Source organism: Macaca nemestrina, chromosome 6 (genome assembly GCF_043159975.1).
Source record: "Macaca nemestrina isolate mMacNem1 chromosome 6, mMacNem.hap1, whole genome shotgun sequence".
Lineage (NCBI taxonomy): Eukaryota > Metazoa > Chordata > Mammalia > Primates > Cercopithecidae > Macaca > Macaca nemestrina.
Window position 1 is genome coordinate 139,275,228 of NC_092130.1, and position 22,784 is coordinate 139,298,011.

Sequence of the window (22,784 nt, forward strand, 5' to 3'; positions counted from 1 at the left end):
CTTACATCAAGCAAAAACTATAATGACTCTTGAGGGGAATATTATGGACACCTTCAAGAGAGGAAGGTTCTTATAAATCTGTCACTTCATTAGTTTGAGTTGTACACCCTCAAATTGATGACCTCTCTCTGCCTTTGTATTTAAAGTATGGAGCATTAGTTAATGACCCATTTTATCTCTTTTTATACTTTGGCTCAAAAGATTCACATATTTTGGTTTGGGATGAAGAGTAAAGTTATTTTCTGCTTAAAACTTGCTCATGCTGAATAACCACTTGACTTTTTTATTCTTTAATAAAGAAAAGTTTACTTAGCTCATGATTTTAGTGGGTAGAAAGTCCAAGACTGGGCAGCTGTGTATGGTGAGTGCCTCATGCTGCTTCCACTCGTGGCCTAAATCGGAGGAGGAGTGGGTGTGCACAAAGAGATCATGCGATGAGAGAGGAGGCAAGAGCTATTTGACTTCTTTTGAACGAAAGTCACATCTGTTGTTGTTCTTTTGGGGGCATAAATAAAGAGGGCCTCAGATATTGATGCTTTCTGTTCACCTGTGGGCATACCACTCCGTGAACACAGAGGGACTTAAGGTTCAAAATGTAAGTTATGTGGAAGGAAGTATTTTCTTTTCTTCCTTATGATAGCTTTGCCTTATTGAATTTTTATAGAATTATGAAAACATCTTTTTGTTTTTGGATGGAACAGTTTAAAACAATTAATAGTTCCTAAGACTAGGAGCTAAGGATTATTTAACTGTTAGAATGTAATGGTCTTCTGCTCTGTGGTTTATTCCATGAAGAAATCAAGTTCACTCATGTCTAAGACTAGAGGTTACCTTCTCTGATTCAGCTTTTTCAAGTTTAATGATAATACAGTGTTTCTGCCACTGAGTAACAAAGTCCACATTCAGATTCTTCAGCCACTAGTGTCCAAAAGTATAGGTCACCTTCTCTCTGATTCAGCTTTTGAAGTTTAATGATAATATACATTGTTTCTGCCACTGAGTAACACATTTGGGTTCTTCAGAATTCTAAATACAAATCCCACCTGAGGAAAGTTAAACTGGAATGTGAAGAACCTGCTACCTTTTCTGTGCCTTCTGTGAAAAGGATCTGGGTCATTCATTTAAGGAATCTATTTTAGTTTCCTTAATAATTGCAGAAAAGGATACAAGTTTTGCCATGTATTGTGAAAAAGTTTCTTTCAGTTTTGAATTTCACTTTAAATTTTGGAAAAGCTTTGCCGACACAGACAAAACTCAAGAAAATTCGTCGTTACTACCAAACTCAGATGAATACAGGTTAACTATAAAAAGCTGTGAGATTAAGAATGAGTTTGAAAGTTTTGGTGTAATTTAAATTTCTCTGAGGAATTTACAAAACTCATTCATCTTGAATTGGCTTCTTAGAATTGGAATTAGACCTTTAGAAATAAAAGTAGTATTAAGTAGAATCTGAAAGACATTTTTATAACTCAGCTTCTGCTATAAAAAGTATTTTAGCTGCTGTTTTATTTATAGTTTTTTGTTCAGTGCTCTTGGCATCTGAATATGTTTGCACTCAAAGTGTTTTCGTGTATTTTTCCTCTGTGGTTTGTGTTTTTAATGTACAAGGTAATATTTTATATGTAGATTGAGGACTAGGTTTTATAAGGAGATAGGAAAACGGAATGGAAAACTTTCTTAATGTAATTCATTCCCAGGAAATAGGGGCAGTGAAATGGTCCAAGTAGACTCTATATAGCTAAGGTGTGCTCTACATAGAGTGTGGTAGATGCTATAATTGACATATTTTCAATAGTGGTAATATCAGTTGAAGGAGATATATAACCTAATAATTATGAAAACAAGAATAGCGACAACTTCTGTTTATACCATGCACTTACATGCAAAGCACTTTATAGTAACCCAGTGAGGTCAGTTTTATTGTCTATATTTTATAGAAGAACAAATAAGGATAAGGAAAGACTTTAAGAAGTGGTAGGGGGAAGAGTTAAGATCTAAACACTTCTTTGTGCCTCTAAAGCTTATGTTCTGAAGCAAAAACAAATGATGTTTGGTATATTTTGAGGTGCATTTTACATTATGCTTTGCAATGTTAACAATTTTATCTAATTTACAGTCTCCTTACTTGCAGGTTCATAGACCTTTAGTTGACTGAATTTTTCAGTTAACTTAGTGTAGCCCCAGAATAATGTTAATACTTTCATAAATGCAAAATTAAGAATTGTTCAGTAATGTTAACCTTTTAGAGCATATGAAATAGGATAATCTCCTAAAAGCTGTAAAATGAGAACCTTCACATTTAGGAAGATATAATTTTTTTTCCCCCCAATTGAAAATGAGGTAGATAGTATTATATAGTTGTTTGAATTCAAAATAGAAACTTTAGGATTCTATGTAATAACTACTGGTAATGATTATTTAAAAAATAACCACTTCCAATTTCAGGTCAAACATGCAAGGAGATGGAAAGTTGCCACACCCATTCTCACAATAAGAAAAATGCTGAATAAACTGAAAAATCTACAATTCTTCTTAGATCCATCAGAGGATTAAAGTCACAGGGCAAACCACTACTCCCCAAATTGGAGAGAGACGGGCTAATATGGAGAATCACAACTTACTGGAGCAGAAGCCTAGTAGCAGAAATCTCCATGGGAACCTGTCCTGGGGTAGAAAAACTCAAACTATAATTGATGAATTGTTGGAGGCTCATGTGGACAAGTTTGAGAGTTAGATCCCAGAGTGGTCTGGTCTTGGGAGGGGCTTCATATTTCTGTGAGTTTTACCTCTAGGATCCCTACCAGAGTTTTGGTGAAGACTAAAGGAAAATTTCCTTGTGCTTCTGGCAAGGGGAGTAGGGAAAAGTGGACATTTTGAAATATACCCAGAGCATTAACAAGGCCGGCCTTCAAATGAAATGAATGATTGCAATGTTATAAGAGACAAGTGCTGGGGATACCATGTTTTAAGATATTTGCACTACTTGTGAAGTAATATAGTGTGATATAGTGTTATTTGAAAGAGGACTTGGATTAATTGTAAATATATATTGCAAATTCAAGTGTAACAAAAAAGGCAGAAAAAGAATTATATGAAAAAGGTTAAGTAAAACTAAAGAATGCAGAAAAGAGTGGAGGGCAAAAAGAATAAAGAACAAGGACCATAATGAGGATAGTAGTAAATATGGTAGATACTAATCCAACTAAATAATTTGAACATTACTGGTCTAAATATACCAAACAATTAAGACTCAAAGTGGATTAAAAACAAGACTCAGCTATATGTTGTCTACAAGAAATCCACTTTAATATGTAGACACAAATTACAAGTAAAGAGATGGATGGAAAAAATTATTCTAACATTAATCAAAAGAAAGCTGGAGCAATTAGGCTGGGCACAATGGCTCAGACCTGTAATCCTAGCACTTTGGGAGGCCAAGGCAGGCGGATTGGAGTTCGAGAGCAGCCTGATGAACATGGCGAAACCCTGTCTCTACTAAAAATAAAAAAAATTAGCCAGGCATGGTGGCACATGCCTGTAATCCCAGCTACTTGGGAGGCTGAGTCAGGAGAATCGCTTGAACCCGGGAGGCGGAGGTTGCAGTGAGCCAAGATCATTGAACTCCAGCCTAGGCAAAAGAGTGAAACTGTCTCAAAAGAAAACAAAACAAAAGTTGGAGCAATTATATTAACTTCAGACAAAGTAGACTTCAAAGCAAGGAAAACTATTAGGGATAAAGAGGGGTGGTGCATAATGATAAAAAGGTCAGTTATTCACAAAAACAGAACAATTCTTAATGTTTATGGTGTGGCAGTTCTTATATCTGGTCTCCCCCCAACTCCCAAACTGCTACTGCAGAACTAGCCTCATGAGCTTCAGAAGTACCAGTACTGGCTGCTTCCTGTGGCTCCCCTTAGGGGTCTGGATCCCAGCTCTCAGAAACCCCTGGCCCCAGCACCAGTTCCATTTAATTCTCTTTGTTCCTCCTGCAGTTACTAGATCGTGTCACCTGCGTGCTTTTTTGCCTTTTTGGTTCTCAATTTCTTATTTAAATTCTATTAAAATACCTGACAAAACTAACTCAAGAAGGAGTAAAGACCTAAATGTAAAGTGTAAAATAGAAAACTCATAGGAAATAACAAGGAAAAAGTGGCCATGCTTTTTAAGATAAAAACATGATCCATGAGAGAAAACACACCTGATAGGTTGGACTTCATTAAAATTTAAAACCACTGCTCTGTAGAAGGCACTGTACAGGGAATAAAATGGCAAACTGTGGTTTGGGAGAATATATTTGGAACATGTATCATATAAAAGACTGGTGTCAAATATATACAAAAACAATTAAAACTCAACAATAAGAAAATCACCCTATCACAAAATAGGTAAAATCTGAACAGGCACCTTACTAGAGAAGATACACAAATGGCAAATAAGCATATGAGAAGATGCTTAACGTCATATCATTAGGGAATTGCAAACCTAAGTGAGATACCATTACACACCTATTAGAATGGCTAAAAGTCAGAACACTAACAACCAAATGCTGATGAGGAGGTAAAACCACAGGCACTCTCAATCATTGCTGGTGAGAATGCAAAATGCTGTACAACTTCCTTTGCAGTTTGGTGTTTTCTTATAAAACTAAACAAATTCTTACCAAATAATCTATCAATTACACTCCTTGGAATTAAACCACTATGTTGGTTGGAATGCTTCCTGAAAGATTAATAAATTGCCTATTTTTGTTTCCATGTAGAATATATGATAGACTTGTTCATGCTCTGATTCTCAGCCATTGTTGAATTTTATATTTCATTTCTTGTATTTTTCCTAAACATCTAAGAACCACTTTATTGGCACTGTGTACTGACTTTCATAAAGAGGCAATGTTTTCTTCAGGAAGTGACTGCATGTGTGTCCCTGTGTAGATAAAAATAATTCTTTGGTTAAATGTGGGAGACAGGTAATTGTCTTTGAAGTCCATTTCAGCTGCATATTGAGTGAAGTTTCTAGCTTACCAAAACTACAAATTGCTACCTTCAGAGTTGCTTGGGGATGTAGCCAACAACATAGCTATTAGGTATACAAATGTTAAGGATTTGCTACATAAGACACTGTGATTGTTTCAGAGCATCTTACAATCTAGTTGAGATAAGACTAACCTGAAAATAAGTTGTACATAGAGCAGTGAGTGCCCAGTTCAATAATAAAGATAGTGGTTGCTGTGGGATCCTGATGGTGGTTTGCTGAGAGTTTATGGCACTAACCCCATGCAGCCCCTCTCCACTTCTTGGCCTTGTTTATGCAGATAAATAAGAAAAATAAGGTCATTTGTGAAGGAAGGAGAAGACTTAAGGCATTTTACACTTGCCATCTTGATTGACATTTGGGTGAGGATGGGCCATAATGGGATGGGGAGACACTTTCTGCATGGAACAAAGAGACTTGAGAGAAAACATGGAAGTATCTTGGCTTGATTTTCTTTAATTCCTGTTCATACATAATGTTTCTTTTTATAAAATAGGGACCATTTTAGTATAATGTATATTTCATTACATAAAACATTAAGCATGATTTTGCAGCTCACTAATCCCTAAAGGAAGATATTTTAATAGTAAAACATATCAACAATTCTATTGTTGGACTTTCATATTTTCCATCTTTCACTATTAACGCTTTAGTGAATATTGTTTTTGTGCATGTCTGATTATTTGACCACATTTCTAGAGGTAGTTTTCTTTATATGAGCATCAACATTTTAAGGTTTTGGAAAGTATTGCTAAATTATTCTCTAGAAAGATAACTTCAGTTATAACCCCTCAGTGATATGTAAAACTATCATTTGGAACTACTCTCAACAACATGGATGTTGTACTTTAAACACTTGATAACTTGCTAGGTGAAAAATGCCACCCTATAGTTTTAACTGGATATCTTTGACAAGAGACATGAAATATTTTCCATATATTTATTGACTATTTCTTTTGTGATTTTGTGTCTTATTTTAATGGGAATGTCACTAGTATTTTATTCCCAAGTGTTCTTAAACCTCCCACTTAGTTGAGGAGTTGTGTGAGAGGGAAGAAAAGGTACAGGGTATGGTTGATATGTGTGCTCTGGAGCCAGGCACTCTAGATTAGAACCCAGCTTCCTGGAGAATCCTCCTGGCTGCTTGACCCAGGACAAGAACTTGATTGCCTATAGTTAGTAGACTAGAAAAGGAAGAACATTTTGAACCTAGAGCAGTAACCAGTTGTGGAAGTAAATATGGATAAGATTCCCAGAGAGAAGGTAACCATGGCCAGCAGCTATACCCACAGAGCCCCTTCATAAAATAAGGTGTGAGTCAAGTGCTGTTGATTCACTGTTTTGAGATAACCTTCTAAAACTTACAGTCGTGATTTCTCACAAAATAATCTCGTTGCTAATGAGGACATAGATTATGTTAGAAAAAAAAAAAAAAAAGGCTCAAGCTTGTAATCCCAGCACTTTGGGAGGCTGAGGCAGGCGGATCACCTGAGGTCAGGAGTTCGAGACCAGCCTGGCCAATGTGGTGAAACCCTGTCTCTACTAAAAATACAAAAATTAATCGTTGTGGTGGCGTGTGCCTGTAATCCCAGCTATTCGAGAGGCTGAGGCAGGAGAATTGCTTGAACCTGGGAGGCAGAGGTTGCAGTGAGCTGAGATCCCGTCACTGCACTCCAGCCTGGGCAACAAGAGTGAAGCTCCGTCCCCCACCTGCCAAAAAAGGAAGAGCCAGAGGGCATTTCAAACATATTAATGGTTTTAGAATCTTTATGATACTCCCTCTTGAAAGGTTATTAAATAAGGTACACTGTCACTGATACAAACTCAGGGGATGTTCTCCTAAAAAAAATTATCTTCATACAAAGAATGACATGGATTCCTTTTCCTAATTTTGCTCTCTTTTGGTTTAACAACTTGTGACCTACTTATCAGTTTATTTCATGTTTGTGTTAAAAATATAACTTATGATTTGAGAGTCACTCTGATTAAAAATAATAGTGGCTTTCCTCACTCCTTCCAGAGACCTTGTCAAAAAATGGTATTTTTTTCCAACTTCAAATATAGATCTAGTCTACAAATACTGAAGTGATAATTAGGGCTTATGCAAGATTGTTTCATTTGAAAAATTAGTTGCTTTTTTTCTTTCTTTTCTTTTCTTTTTTTTTTTTAAAGGAGTCACTCTTCAAATCTTTCTGGTTAAAGGACAAAACTGAAAGAAGGCAACTTAAAGTCATGGCTTATATAAATGATTTTAGTAAGAAATGTGGGAAAAAGTGATAAATGTGATTCATTGACCCCTTTTGTTAATTTTTGTCTTACAAACAGATTATTTTCATGTATTAGTATAGTTTGAGCATGTAGCATCTGGCAGTCTCCTAATATTAGAACATATGCAAATATGGCCTTTTACTAGGCCCCTTGAAAATCCAGGTGCACAACCAAAAATTAATAAAAGCGAGAAAAGGTAATTGCCAATGTGTTAAATTTTTTTCTGGCGAGAAGCCACAATAATCAGAAGAAACTGTCCCAGCAGCATTAACTAAAGTGAACTCTCTTGAGAATTTTTTGAAGTGTAAAGGACATCATATTTCCTTTTTTGTTCAGTTAGCTCTTACCATTTCTGATAGCTTTTCCAAAATTAGGTTCCTCATTCCACAGAATAAAATTTTGGACTTCTGATGCAATGCTTTTATTTCCAGTGTACCCTAGGTCCTTTGACAAATAACACATCCTCACATTCTCTCATGAGATCACATCCTTCCCTACCCTTTGCCCTTGACATTCCTACTGCCTAGAATGTTCTCCCTCTTTTTGTGGCTGATTTTCTGCCTGGTCAGTGGAATGTTCCCTCTATTATTGCACTTATTTTCATGTTTTATTGTGATTCTCTGGTTACCTGTCTTCTCCATGAAACTGTGAGCACCTTGTAGGACCTTGTCTTACTCATCTCAGTAGTCCCAGTATGTAACACAATGCCTGGGACATAATAGCTGCTCATTAAATGATATTTAAGTCACTGAGTCAGCAGGTTCAAAACATACACAACACTTCGCAGGCTTAGAAATGTTCTATGTATTTTACTTGATTGACATCATTATCCTGCCATGGTCTAAGAAAGCAAAAATGCCTTGTGTTCAGTGGTTCTTCCTGATGGTTTTATATTTGAGGCCATTGTCAGTCCTGCATTGAGAGTCTTGATAATGTGCCACCAACTGTTCTGTAACTCCCTTCCTTATTACTGTGACTAGTTTCCTCTGACTTCTCTGAGATCATTTTATCTCAAGGTGTGCCTTTTAGTATTGGCTGGTATAGTGTGTCTCATTCAGTAAGCTTTTATTACTCTGCAAAAGCAAAACAAGCCATATGGTAGTTACCTAGTTATACAAAGGGTTATAAAGTAATAAATTGGCAAATAAACTGGCCTTGTAAATTCAACAGCCTGTTTGGTCAGAAAAGGATGGATATAGCAAGTACACAAGTACAGAGGGGTATTGAAGATATGCTGCGTGGCATGGAATTAAAATCATGTTTTTCATTTAACCGATATGTCCAGTAAGATGACGTTAATCTAGAGTGTTCAATATCCAGAATAGTTAGAAAGATACTACACAATAATGTGCATACTTTATGGTCTTGTAATAGAATATCTAGGAACTAGTATAGACTTAACGATCATGCAAGTGCTGGGAAGAATATTAGACTTGATTTACAGTTCAACTTTTTCATTTTAAAGGTGAAATGACTTTAGGTGATTCATGTAAGAACGTAGTATTAGATGATGTTAGGGCTGAAACCACAAATCTATGTCTTCTGACTTCAAATCCAGTACTTTGTTTATCATACTGTCTTATTTTTTTATCCATAGGAAAGCTCAGTGAAATACATGGCATTAGAATTATATGGGCTAAAATGTCCCTTACTAAATATTGACATCAATAAATTGCTGTTCATTATCAACCATTCCTACTCTTCTTTAAATCATCATATTTGATCACCATATTTGAAAAATTAAGACTTTTCAAATATGGTGTTGAGTTTTGGGGATGAGTTTATATGCCAGGAAGATATTTTGGATTTGGGACCTTGATCAGCTTTACTCATGGTAGATTTCAGTCATTGTCTGAATGATGGCTACTGTCAACCATAAATAATGAGATTCAGAAGATATGATTAAGTGTAGAGTTTAAGTACGGTCTGAGGGTAGCCACGCAGGAGACACTCTATAAACAAATGGGGTTAGCATGCCAATATTGAAAAGTTTTCACTGATAGAGGCACAGAAATTCTAGCAGTACTACAACATTTTCCATATGAGACTAGATAATATGTTGTAATGATTTGACTCAAGGAAGGTTAGTTTATTACTCCATGAAGAAGGGTAGTGACCTTAAGGGGGTCTTATCTCTAGTGCTGTTTGGTTTTTCTAATTATTTATAGAAAAAAGGGCAGAAGTTGCAGCTGCATGCCAAGAGACCCTGGCTGCACAGCCACACTCCTCTCAAGGGTCAGAATGATTTAAAATTCCAAGAGCTTTAAGTTTGAATTATTTAATTTAACACCAAAATTAAGACTTGCCCTGTTTTCCCAGTGATGACTAGATGCTGTAATTCAGTGAGTTAGAAAAACCTGAACCAAGTGGTGCCAGCAGTAAAACTGATTGTGCATCCCCTTACTTGTACTAAGAGAAGAGCCATATGATCATAATGCTAAAGTCATAGTTGAAATGTGATAAACATGTTTGAATTTCTTTAGGACTTAAAGATCTAGTTTTGAAAATTGAACTACAGAGAGGAATAAATATTTTGTTTTAAAGTTTATTTTTCCATTTCATATCTACCTCATATAAATCAGGGAAAACAAACATGGCATCTTAATTTTCTTAATGAAATATGTAGGATTCTGCTCTACTTACTGCTCTGCAGAAATGAAAACGTGGAGGACATTTAAAAAAATGAAATAAAGTAAAATTCTTCTAACGCACATGCTAAACAATTTTAAATTTAGGGACTGTTGAGTCATTCTCATGCTGAATTCAAATGAAATCTGTTAGATTTAGCAGCCATTAACTGTGTTCTGGAAATGCTAGGGTTTAACCAATCCCATTTTGCATTTTATGTGTTAAGTGTTGTGTTCCTGCATTATAAAGTGCTTCAGGGATGATTAACAGCCTCAAATTGAAGGAAATAGTCTTAGAGTAACATTTTAAAGTTGAATTGGCATTACCAATAGGCAGCCTTTCTGTAGCTGTAAAAACCCAACACAAACTTTTTCTCTTACTGTTTCTCTGTGACTCTCTTCACTAGAAAATGTTCCTTGTTTAATTCTATTAATTATATTAGGTCTCCCTGTTTTCCTTGGGGTATATGATAATGGTGTAATTTTTTAAAATCTATTACAGATAAGACTGGTACTTTGAATGAACATGTTAGATGTATTTTAATTCCTTTGGGTAGCTGTATTCATTTTAATTATTTCTCTGGATTTGCTACAGTCCTAATGAAGTTTCTTTTTTAAAAGAGATATGACAAATGAAATCTGGATATTTAGAATATTGCCTGAATGTTAGTAAGTCACACATAAAGAGAAGATTGGCATTTCTGGGCAAACAAAAAATGTTAGCAGCTGGGCATAGTAGTGCATGCCTGTAATCCCAGCTACTCAGGAGGCTGAGGCAGGACAATCTCTTGAGCCCAGGAATTTGAGACAAACCTGGGCAACATAATGAGATGTCATCTCAAAAAGTAAAATAAAAATAAAGTGTTAGTCTAATCAATGCTGGTATTTTGCTGTTTTAGCTTGGTTTGAGAGTCAGTGGAAATGAAAATATTTAAACTGCTTTTAATTTTTTTAAACAATTCTTCCATATTACAAAAACTATTGGGATGGTATATGAAGTAACATTTCTACTTTTTTCAAATCAATATGGGTCAGAAGTTGTATAATATAAGGATTTAATATGTAAGCTATTAATTTTGCTGCTAGTCAGTTTTAACAAACTGAGTTATTTCAGATAAAGCTTTTCCTCTAGAGTTCAGACTGCTTTATCCATTTTTCACATCCTGCATTTTAAAATGAGGCATTGTAGGGAGGAAGGACTGTTTTTGTTTTCTATTGAGGTACATTACGTTGAAGGTGCTATCACCAACTCTGAGACTGGACAGCAAACAGAGAAAGGAAGACTCTTGGTGTTTGGAAGTACTTCTGTCACGTAATAGTCTTTGTACTGGTGGTTAGCTAAACCTTTCTATTTGCATTTCAAAAAACTATTAGGCCAGGTATTTTAGGACATTAACTTTACTCCCTGCTGAAGTTCATTCAGTTAACACTTGCCCATTTTATTTCCCTAACCAGTAGAGATCATTTTCTGTCTTCATTGAATTAGCTATTCTTTCTGGCCTTGGATCAGTTTCCAGTTTGATAAATGTGCTGTTTAATTTTTACCTGTTTTTTTTTCCCAAAGATGATTTAAAATAGCTTATAAGACATAAATATACATGATAGCATCAATTAAGAACAGAGCTATAAGAATGAAAAGGAATGGTAGAACTGTACAGTGGTTCTAGGATTGGACTAAAAATTGATACTATAATGATAAACATGAGTGAGGCCTGGGATGCCAAATAAAAATCAAAGGATTTATATAGTTAATAGTACATATAAAAGAAAGCTAATGATCAGATGAAATACAACTATTCTTGCTACTACAACCAGACAGTTTTATGTCAGGCACTATGTTTTAATGGTAAGAAATAGCTCACTTGATTGCAAGAAAGAAAAACTGACTCTTTATGACTGTGGTATAAAGGTAATTGGTTTGTTCTAGGGGCATACCGTCCTTGGGGCATTTAAAAGAGTGGTTCAACTCCCTGAATATGGTTGTCACTTCTTTTGGTAAATACTTGGAGGAATGAGCATCAGATTGTCTTCTCTCTTAGAGAAAGAGATGCACCCAAACCCTTGCCCCTTAACTATAATGCTGACTTCCTTATCTTCATTTAAAGCCTTGTAAATATGTTGACTGAACAGGATAGGACAAAGACATCAAATCGTTAGTGCGGGGTTCTAGGCTGGAGCTAGGGGACGAGGGTGGACAGATGTCTGTGGAGTAATTCCGTGGAATCTTACAAAGGATTTTATACCTAAAGAAACCTTTGTGTACCTGAAATGACCCATGAGATTCTTAAAGTAGTACATGTACCCTCAAAAGTTAAAAACCACAGCACTGAAGACTTCCCCCTAAGGCTTTGTCAAGCCACCATATACTTATGGTTCTTCAAGTATTTGTCTACCTTTCTGTACACCAGAGCATACACCTCTTCTTCATACACCTTTTCTTCCTTGCCAAATCTAGTAGGTGCTTAGTTTGTATTTGTTGATTTTAAGTGAATGAGCTCAAGTCACATTTTTCTGCTATGTCTATAAGACTCTTATGTGAAGGGCTGGATCAGAGGCTCTGTGGAACTACACGCTGTGCTTTTTTCCTGGCCTACTTATGTTCTAGCCTGATCACAAATTAATAAAGATCGTATGACATGATTTAATTGGGGGGAAGACTTAGACTGCTGTCCAATTGTTTTCTCTCTTTATGGCCATCTAGACCACGTATATAATAATCCATTTTAGAATACTGTTGTAGATTGAGCCCTCCTTTTGAAAAGGAGTATATTTGCCTCTCAGTTGACACCTCTACCATTTTTCGCTTGACTGTAATTCTGTTATCGTATCTTCAGGCTCTTTAAGGGTCCTGGGATATAGATGTTGTGGGTCTACAGCCTAGAATTGGTACAGAGAATCTGGGTATCTCTTCTTGGAATTGAATTTCTTCATAATCATACTAGTTCTACTTACTTTCTTCCTGGTGAAGTCAGAAACAAAATGAAATTCAACCGCTCTGTTTTTTCCTGTCTTCTGCCCAAACAGTAGTGATTATCATTTTCAAATTCTCCAGCAGCAGCAGCAGAGACAAAATCACCCCAGGAGCCACCCTTTCCTCATCTTGAGCATTTTGAGGAGTCCTCATCTCATTCTGATTTTGTATCTTTTGATAGACCTCTTAAGGTTTCAAAACTTCCATTTGTCCTAGGTCATATGTGTCTCTTTTGTGGGAGCCCTGATAAAATATGAAGAAACACAAAGCTATCCATGTTGTTATACTCATTTCTTTTTGTTTTGTTTTGTTTTGTTTGAGATGGAGTCTCGCTCTGTTGCCCAGGCTGGAGTGCAGTGGCCGGATCTCAGCTCATTGCAAGCTCCGCCTCCGGGGTTCACGCCATTCTCCTGCCTCAGACTCCCGAGTAGCTGGGACTACAGGCGCCAGCCACCTCGCCCGGCTAGTTCTTTGTTTTTTTTTTTTTTGTAATTTTTTTTTTTTTTTTTTTTTTAGTAGAGACGAGGTTTCACCGTGTTAGCCAGGATGGTCTCAATCTCCTGACCTCGTGATCCGCCCGTCTTGGCCTCCCAAAGTGCTGGGATTACAGGCTTGAGCCACCGCGCCTGGCCCACTCATTTCTTTATAACCATTCTCTTCCTTGTCAATATAACCCATATTCATATTGTCAGAATGGAAGTTTTGCAGTCCTCATCTTTCATAAGCCCATTTGTCATTTTGAGTTTCTTTTTTTTTTTTTTTTTTTTTTTTTGAGACGGAGTCTGGCTCTGTCGCCCGGGCTGGAGTGCAGTGGCCGGATCTCAGCTCACTGCAAGCTCCGCCCCCCGGGTTTATGCCATTCTCCTGCCTCAGCCTCTCGAGTAGCTGGGACTACAGGCGCCCGCCGCCTCGCCCGGCTAGTTTTTTGTATTTTTTAGTAGAGACGGGGCTTCACCTTGTTCGCCAGGATGGTCTCGATCTCCTGACCTCGTGATCCGCCCGTCTCGGCCTCCCAAAGTGCTGGGATTACAGGCTTGAGCCACCGCGCCCGGCCGTCATTTTGAGTTTCTGACCTCTTGATCCTGCTTCTCTTTTCTCTGAACTTACTGAAATCTTTTCTTCAAAGACCAGGATATATTTCTGTGTACGTTTAGGATTCACTTCCTGGTCTATTTCCAATTCCAATTTTACATTGTCATTTTTTTCTCAATATTTCTGTCATTTCTACTTTACCAAGCAATTTATTCTTGCTGGTTAGAGGTCCTGAATCATGGTTTCTCTCACTGTTTTATTCTGAAGGCAATACAGAAGTTACCAGAAGGCAATACAGAGTTATCAGCAGACTGTGATGAATAGAAGATGTTCAAATAATTGGCATCTCTTATTTGAGCCAATTTTTGTCACTTCTATTACAAATATATCATCTCTGTCTTTGGGCATTATATAACAATCAGTGTGATATTCTTTCTCCCTTTAAACTCACTTTAAATATTCCTTACCACACTTCATGCCTAGGTCAGTGGCATCCCAGTTGTATGCATATTTTCTTGACAGAACATGCTTTTTTGTTATGTTTATTTTTCATTGGGCATTGTGGAATGTCTGTTGGCAGGAGATCCCATCTACTCAGTTTCAATAATGACTATGCAATCATATGTACCACCATTTTAAAGGTTGCGAATTCGTTAGTAGCCCCTCAACTTTTCCATCTTTGTGCATTTCCTTATAGACATCTAAGACCATATGTATCTGTCCTTGGCCTTTTTAGCTTTCATACCATTTTCTTCCGTGTTTTTGTACTGATCCTATCATTCCTTAGCATGAAGCCTAAGAATATATTCACTTTCTTGGTTCTTTGGATTTTTTTCTCTTCATTTGAATCTTTGAGAAAGATGCCTTACATGCTGACCTCCCCTTTCTCTACATTGCCTCTTGTTTAAAAAGTTATTTTTTTTGATACATAATAGACCTGTATGTTTTCAGGGTACCTGTGATAATTTGATATATTCGTATAACATAAAGATCAAATCAGGGTAATTGGGATATCCATTACCATATTTATCTATTCTTTATGCTAAGAACATTCAAATTACTCTCTTCTAGCTGCTTTGAGAGGTACAGTAGATTATTAACTATAGTTATCCTATTGATCTATTGAACATGAGGTCTTATTCACATTTTCTCTTCATTTTACTCATTTTAACATCCAGAGCACCTCTGCATTTAACTTGTAACTTCTCTTATTGCTTATTGTCTCCCCCTTCTATTTTTCTAGTCTTCCACAGCTGCTTTTTCTCCCCTCTCTTTTGGAGTTAATGTTTCTCATGATTCTAGACGTTATTGCTTGTTTTCTGATTTTTTCTTTTCTTTTTGGCAAAAGAAGCACGTTCCTCCTAAACTTTTTTGAAACTTAAAATGAGTCAGGAAGAAAGTCTGGAATGTGAGTCTTCCCCTTCCTCCCCCTCAACAGCCCTTACTTTGTATCATACACAGAGTTTTGCAGGTGTGCAGCATTTTTCACTAACACCATTTAGGGTTGGTCCCGTTTTTGTGTCTATAACAGATTGAGGTTGTCACTAAAATAAAATAAAAAATGAGGACGTTATTGCCTTGCAGCTCCTCTCTTCCCTTACCTAGATATAAGTAATGTTTGCCAAGCAATCACAAACACATTGTCACCAAGGGATGAATTCTTATCCTTCTCTAAGCTTTAAAATAAGTTTTCAGAGTTATAAAGTAGGAAGAGTGCAGGGCAGAGAAAGCAACCTTTTAAAACAAAGTTCAAATCAATAACAACATTTCCTAGTCTCTATTTTTCTGTTAATGACTGAAGACGAGTACCAATTAGAGAAGCCTCAAATGTCTGGATTTCTGGTTGTAGCAAGTGGTGGGACATGACATCTATTCATAGTGCCATGGAAAAGTCCAGGTTGTTCTTAGCTACCTTTCTTCCATCTCGATCTTCCCTGAGGACACTTAGATCTGCCTATTGCTTTGCCCTGAGGCTTTTTCTTTGTCCTTTACTCTGTCTTACCCATTTCTAACTTCAGGAGGAAAACTCTGCAGTCTTTGGTAAGGGATCTGGGGGTCTTTTATTTTTATGTTTTTCCTAACCAGCTCATTTTAGTCATCATTTTCTCATCAGGTTTTCCAGTAATGCTTATGTTATCACCTGATATCACTAGACTTTTTAATCCTTCCATTGTTTCTTTCTTACTGTTCTCAAGATCACACAAAACTGGCACTGGAGTCAGTCCCTTCAATAGCTAGCATTAAGATAGTTCTGCCTCTTCATTTTTTTTTTTTAACACTTTTCATAGATTGTCTGAAAACATGTTTTCTTCTTTTGGTTTGTACTTCAAATATTTTCTTTTTTAACTATTAACTCCGCTAACCAACTCTGAGAAAGCTTTGATTTTTGTATAGATGTTTTCAATACTGTTGAGTGTTGTTATTTTGACAAATGCTGCACATGCATTTTCTACAGTCTGAAAACCATTCATATTAGGATGACAAAACATGTAATTGTTTATGTTTAGCTAGATTCTTGCTTATCAGAGTTGTTTTACCAGGACACATTCATTCTGTTAGTTCTGAGAGTTATGATGTAATTGTCCTTGGTAATGAAGCTTTGTCTTGATTTGGTGTTTTCTGTTGAAACATTCTTTGGTGGAACCAAAAGAAAATAGTGACGGGTTTCCATCAGCATTTTCAGTTTAAGTGAGCAATACTGATTTTTTTTTTCTTCCTTTTTTATTATGTTCCTTGCCCCTGCTAGAGGGTGAGGCAGGAAGACCAAATAGGAAGCTGCTGTCTCAATTGTAGCAAGAGATTTGAGGGCCTGACCTTTTGGAGCAACATTAGGCGTGAAAAATAATTCGCATTATTATTTTCAAATATGCAGGCAAGAAGGGTTTCCTTAGTTTAGCTCATAATGTTGTGACTGCTTTTAGGGTTTAGAAACTTCAGTTTTTCTTGGAATCTCTATTTTCTTTTTAACATACCCTCTTTGGTACATGTCTAACTAATTGTGAGATTCATCACATGCCCCACTTATGATCTCCTAGTTTTAGAAACTTAGTGTTTATCACATCTTTTGAAAAAACAACATTGTGGGTTTCCCTTTGATTATAAAAGTAAAAGGAAAATAAAAACAACTTGTGCTGTTACCCAGAGATAACAATTCTTGGCATTTCCATGTGTTTCCTTTTGTTTTCTGTAGGTATATAAATAATTGTCTATGCCAAAGTGCATTTCTATAAATTTTTATTTACTTATACAAAATCTTGATTTTATGAAACATGATATTATGAGATGTCATTAAATATTATGAGTGCATAATATTGATTAATCACATGGATACACCATAAATTTTGAGGTTAGTATTTTCATGAATAATAAATCTTCATGTCTGTCCTCAGGATACTGGATTAATGTACAAACACATTTTTAAAGTCACCAACTTCTTTGAAGGCTAAAACTGAATATGTAAAGATGTGAATGAGCCCTAATGGCTGAAAGTTCCAGCCAGTTGAAGAGGTAGCAGTAGTGCTTAGCTGCTCTGCATTCCCCACCTCCACCTTGAATAGAAAATACTGGAGCATAGAGAGTTTTCAAGGGGAGGACATAGAGTGCAGTGGCAAGGGGTCTTCGGCCCCACTTTCCCTGTCTCCTCACTCATCCCCAGGTGCCTCTCTACCCAGTAGTTCAACTTGGATGCTGACATGTTTTCTGATCTTTCCTTGGAATTTTTGTTTGATTTTGGTCAAAATTTTTCTGTTTATCAAAGATGATAGCTTTAATCCACCATGTCCTTGCCTTTTTCAGCTATTTGTGTGCATTGCACAATGAGTAAAATGTCTTCTGTAAGCCCTGGTATTCTTGCACTGTAGGAAGAGCCTAGTGAAGGCATATAGTAGTACAACAGCATAAGAAGGGCTACTTAACGTCACAGATTTCCAGATTTCAGTGAATAGTTTAGGAAACAAAAATCAATACAACTCTCCTTGTATAAGTCAGTTCATGGAAGCAAACAATTATTTGCTTTAGATAGTGTATCTGTTAAGCTGAGTACTCACAACTTAAAGGTATGTGTGTTTGTGTGCGTGTGTGTCACCAGAAAGCTAATTCTTTGACCACAACAATGTCAAGTTTAGTTTTTCTTGATCCTTGTTATTTTGAACTGTTTTATGTTGATAGAAAAATTGTCTTTTAAATGAATTCTAAAATAACAGACTAATGTGGAGGCGTTTCATGTTGTTATGATATGACCTTATTCTTGGTGAATGACTTTGATTCTAATTAAATTGAGTATTTCTAGTTGTTAATTAATATTTTAGTTTTGAGTTTCCATATTGGAATTATCTGTCTTTAAGTAAATTATTTCAGCAATTGCAGTTGTATCACAATCCCAGGAAGCTAACAAGAATAATTTACAACTGTTACAAATAGCATTCGTATCTTTATTTAAAAAGCTATTCAATTGACCATGCAGATGTTATTACAGATTTTTGTCTTTGATATGATAAATTTCCCATTAATTTAGGAAAATCTGTGTTTAAGGAATGTGCTATCAAGTTTTGCATTGTTGAGCTGCAATTTGTGGAAGTTCAAGCAGCCGTACTGACAAACAATTTGACAAATTTGTAACTGAGACTCTTTTAAGCAAAGGCTAACTTCTGGAGCTCTATGGTCTGTATTTTCTGTTCAGAAACATGCACTTGAATTTCTTCTCTTTTGTGGGTCCAGGAGGTGTATAGACATTACCCATATGTGCACATAGACATACATAGATAAATGTTCATATTCTGTCATATATATTTACATCGTGTATCCAGCCTAAGTTGTGTGTGAAGATGTATATACTTTTAAAAAAATTAAAAATATTCACTTTAAGCTTTCACTAACTTTGAAAGAAATTTCTGTTTGTCTAGGTTGAAGAAATTGTGGATATTGGAGCATTTGCTCCAGAAGACATCCATATTCCTCAGATTTATGTACATCGCCTTATAAAGGGAGAAAAATATGAGAAAAGAATTGAGGTAATTGACTTAGCTGCTTTGTCAGTATTCACGGATCCAGTTACAGAGATAATGCATCCTTGAGACCATTCCAGATGATGGGGAACTGGAGCTGAGCAGAAAGTCTGGTTTTGGATCTTAGTAAGAGCTTCTCATGTGTCTTATCATAATGGGGATACGATGATCTATGGCTCTGTGCAGCCTGACAGTGCCTTGTCATCACAAAATATGTATCACCATGTCATGAGATTCTCTAGGCTGTGTCTACCAGGCTTCTATTGTCCTAATTTATGATGTATAGTTTTTCTGGCTGTCTTAGAGGGGACATAAGAATAATCATGTCTTTGGTGGTTTTACCCCTGCTGAAGTCTTATCTTAATGTTTGGTTGTTCAAAATTGTCTATCTTGAAGGTGCTTTGCACTTTTCTAGAGTGCAGAATGTCATTCTAATTAGCTTCGGGCTGTGGGTAGCTGGTGAGTATGAGATTGTGGCAAGGAATGTAGGTACCAGGAGCATTGAAGGTATTCTAAGGCCAGTGTGTTTGTCCCTATTGCATTGCTGTAAAGGAATACCTGAAACTGGGTAATTTATAAAGAAGTTTATTTGGCTCACACTTCTGTGGGCTATACATGAAGTATGGCACCAGCATCTGCTTCTGGTCAGGACCTCAGGAAGCTTTTACTCAGAGCAGAAGGAAAAGGGGAAGCAGGCATGTCACATGGCGAGAGAGAGAGAAGGTGCCAGGTTCCTTTAGACAACCAACTGGTGTGTAAACTAACAGAGGGAGAACTCCTGCATTTCCCAGGGGATGGCATTAAGCCAATTCATAAGGGATCTGCATCCATGATCCAACACTTCCCACTAGGCCGCACCTCCAACATTGGAAAGTACATTTCAACCTGAGATTTGGAGGGGACACATATCTAAATCATCAGCCAGTGAGAACAGAGAACGGCCACTTTGCCAGAATTACTATCATGATTCAGAAGTGTCTAGGGATCAGCAACAGAATAGACATATAGTAGGGTGCCAGAGATATCTACCTTACAGATATCAAACAGGAAGACATTTTATAATACAAAACCAGTGTTGGGGCCTAGGAAGAAAGGATGCGACTTTTGCAAACATGAGCCTGTTTGTGTCAAAGAGACTTAATAAAGGAAATAGTTTCCTGGCTGGTTTCTGCGTATTTCTGTGATTCCTGTGATGCATTTGTGGTAAAAGTAGTCTAGACTTTGCAGGTGGAAACAGGCAATTGGCAGCAGCAACACCTGGTAAACACATTCTGACAGCCCTGAAAAACACATTCCCAAAGTCTGTTCCTCTTTCATTCTTCTGGCCAGTCCCTGTGCACCAGAGGATAAGTTAGTTGGAAGAGTAACAGAAGTAGCAGACAGTGTGATGATAGTAACAGATTATTTGCTTCAAACAGACTGAAGAGCATATCTTCCTCTTTAAACAAATCTGACCACTTTCATTTAGTTCCTAAAGAATTATTTCTACCATCAAATATCACCCATAGTATTTTTTTAAATCTCTGGTATATTGCAGATTTGTCTCATAATAATGGGAGCGAGCTCATCTTTTTTCCAGTAAAATTTATTTCAGCAGTGATAAAATACAAAGCATACCTTCAACCACGAATAATTTATTTCTGTTTAATTTAAAGCGTTTATCAATCCGGAAAGAGGGAGATGAGGAAGCCAAATCTGCTAAACCTGGAGATGACGTAAGGGAACGAATCATCAAGAGGGCCGCTCTTGAGTTTGAGGATGGCATGTATGGTATCCTTTATCTTTCTGAGCCTGGGCAAAGACGTAGCCTTTGCTTTTCCCATATTGATCAGGCTATTAGACCTCTTGCATAGTGAGTCATCTCTAGTCTACGGTAACTTTTAAGGTAATTAATCAATGTTTTTTTTTTTTTTTTTTTACAAAACGTGGCATATAACCCAAAGATGTCAAGATATATAACAGATATCTCTTTGCCTTCTTGAAACAAAATGGCAATCAATAATTTGCTTAGCTATTTTATAATACACAATAGATTTCAGTACAACTTGCATTTAATGGGAGATTATTGGGAAAAGAGATTACCCAAGATGAGTGTTTTCAAATCTCAGAATTCTTAGTAATAACCAGTGCTATTTACTTGCTCTCTATCCTGACATTTGCATACTCATTGAAAGATCCAACTTCTTTTTTTATTTTATTTATTTATTTATTATACTTTAAGTTCTAGGGTACATGTGCATAACGTGCAGGTTTGTTACATATGTATACTTGTGCCATGTTGGCGTGCTGCACCCATCAACTCGTCAGCACCCATCAACTCGTCATTGACATCAGGTATAACTCCCAATGCAATCCCTCCCCCCTCCCCCCTCCCCATGATAGGCCCCGAGAATGGGAGAAAATTTTTGCAATCTACTCATCTGACAAAGGGCTAATATCCAGAACCTACAAAGAAAGATCCAACTTCTTAATAGCCCTCTTATTCTCTTGAAAAAGATCCTGTGAGTACCCTTTTATATCTGATATTTTGTAAGGGCATTCAACAAATGATTCAAATTCTGCTTTAGATACTTTGTCAAGAAAAGGAGGTAGACATAATTAATATTTGGATTTTGAATGCATTTAACAAGTCTGTTCACCATTTTGCCAGTTTTCACTACAGCAGACATTGAATTATATAATACAAATAACACATATAAATACACATAGCATATGATAAAATGAATTTTTGTTGAATGGTGGATACAGTAAAGCCATACTTAAAGACCTAGGACCAAAAGAATGAGAGACATGACAAATGTCTCCATTCTCTGAGCTTCCCTAGTCCATGAATGTCAGTCTTCCAGACTGTGATCTTGACTGGGAGAACTTTTCTTTTTCTCCTTTCTTTTTACCTCTACCTCATTTTTGTTCATTTTTCAGTTTACACCTTGTGTTATGGTGCAAACCCACATAAGGGAAAAGAATAGCATGTTGCTGCTCTTCCAGCTCTTGTATCAGCAAGGTACGGAGTCAACCAAGTTGAATTAGTAGGTGAAAGATGGTCACTGGACTTTCTTCTCAACCTGTCTTACCCTGACTTACCATTGATATTTAAACACTGACTATAATACTGATTGTAGGTGTTCTTTATTCAGTTATTGTATTGCCTGTGAAAAATATTTGCAAGTCAGTTTATGTAAATGGTCTTTCCATATCTCCTACTTTTTTTCAACCCAAAATACATAGACTTTTTTCCTCCCTGGTGTTTGACTTTAAAATATTAAAGAACTGAGAGAATGCTACAATATAATGAAAGAGTTGAGGTACCAGGCTTGTAATTTGGGTTGCTCTGTCCTAAAAATACCTGCTCATAATGGAATTAATATCCCAATGTGTTCTGTGCATTATTGAGAAATAAATCACAAATAACACTGTACTAGACTGTGAGAGAACATTAGAGGTAAATCAGGTAGCTATAATCATAGCTTCATAGATTTACTGTATCCATAAGAAGTGACCTGAGTCATTCAGTTGTACTGCTGGCCTTTGTAGTTTATAATATGGCACCATATATAAACCTCCTCTGGCCTTGATTCATGAAGATTTCACTGTTAGAATCTCATCAGAGTGCCATCATTCTTTGTACTAGTTCTGGTGAGGTATTTGGTGTGCAGTGGTAGTGAACAGTAGTGGGCAGTAGTTCCGGGCAGTGTATCTTTGATCTGATCAGCCTGCCTGTGTTGATAGGCAGGATTGAACCTACATCATTGAGTAGTAATCATCATCACTCCTGTTTTGATCATATAAGGAAGATGATGCAACAACCTCAGTTAACTCTTTGATGCCTTAACAACAGCTACTTTATATATG

General features: G+C 36.6%; 1 protein-coding gene across 4 annotated transcripts in view; it reads left to right on the forward strand.

Moving 5' to 3' along the window:
- Nucleotides 1-22,784, forward strand: part of LOC105487452 (3-oxoacid CoA-transferase 1) — a 144,852-nt gene that overhangs the window by 43,071 nt on the left and 78,997 nt on the right. For all 4 annotated transcript variants that reach the window (XR_011625050.1, XM_011750900.3, XM_011750902.3 and 1 more), the window contains exons 8-9: nt 18,831-18,938; nt 20,588-20,702. Coding sequence is in view for 3 of the 4 variants with exons in the window: in XM_011750900.3 (XP_011749202.1) it covers nt 18,831-18,938; nt 20,588-20,702 (223 nt within the window). In the remaining variant the exon portion in view is untranslated. The remainder of the gene's footprint in view (nt 1-18,830; nt 18,939-20,587; nt 20,703-22,784) is intronic.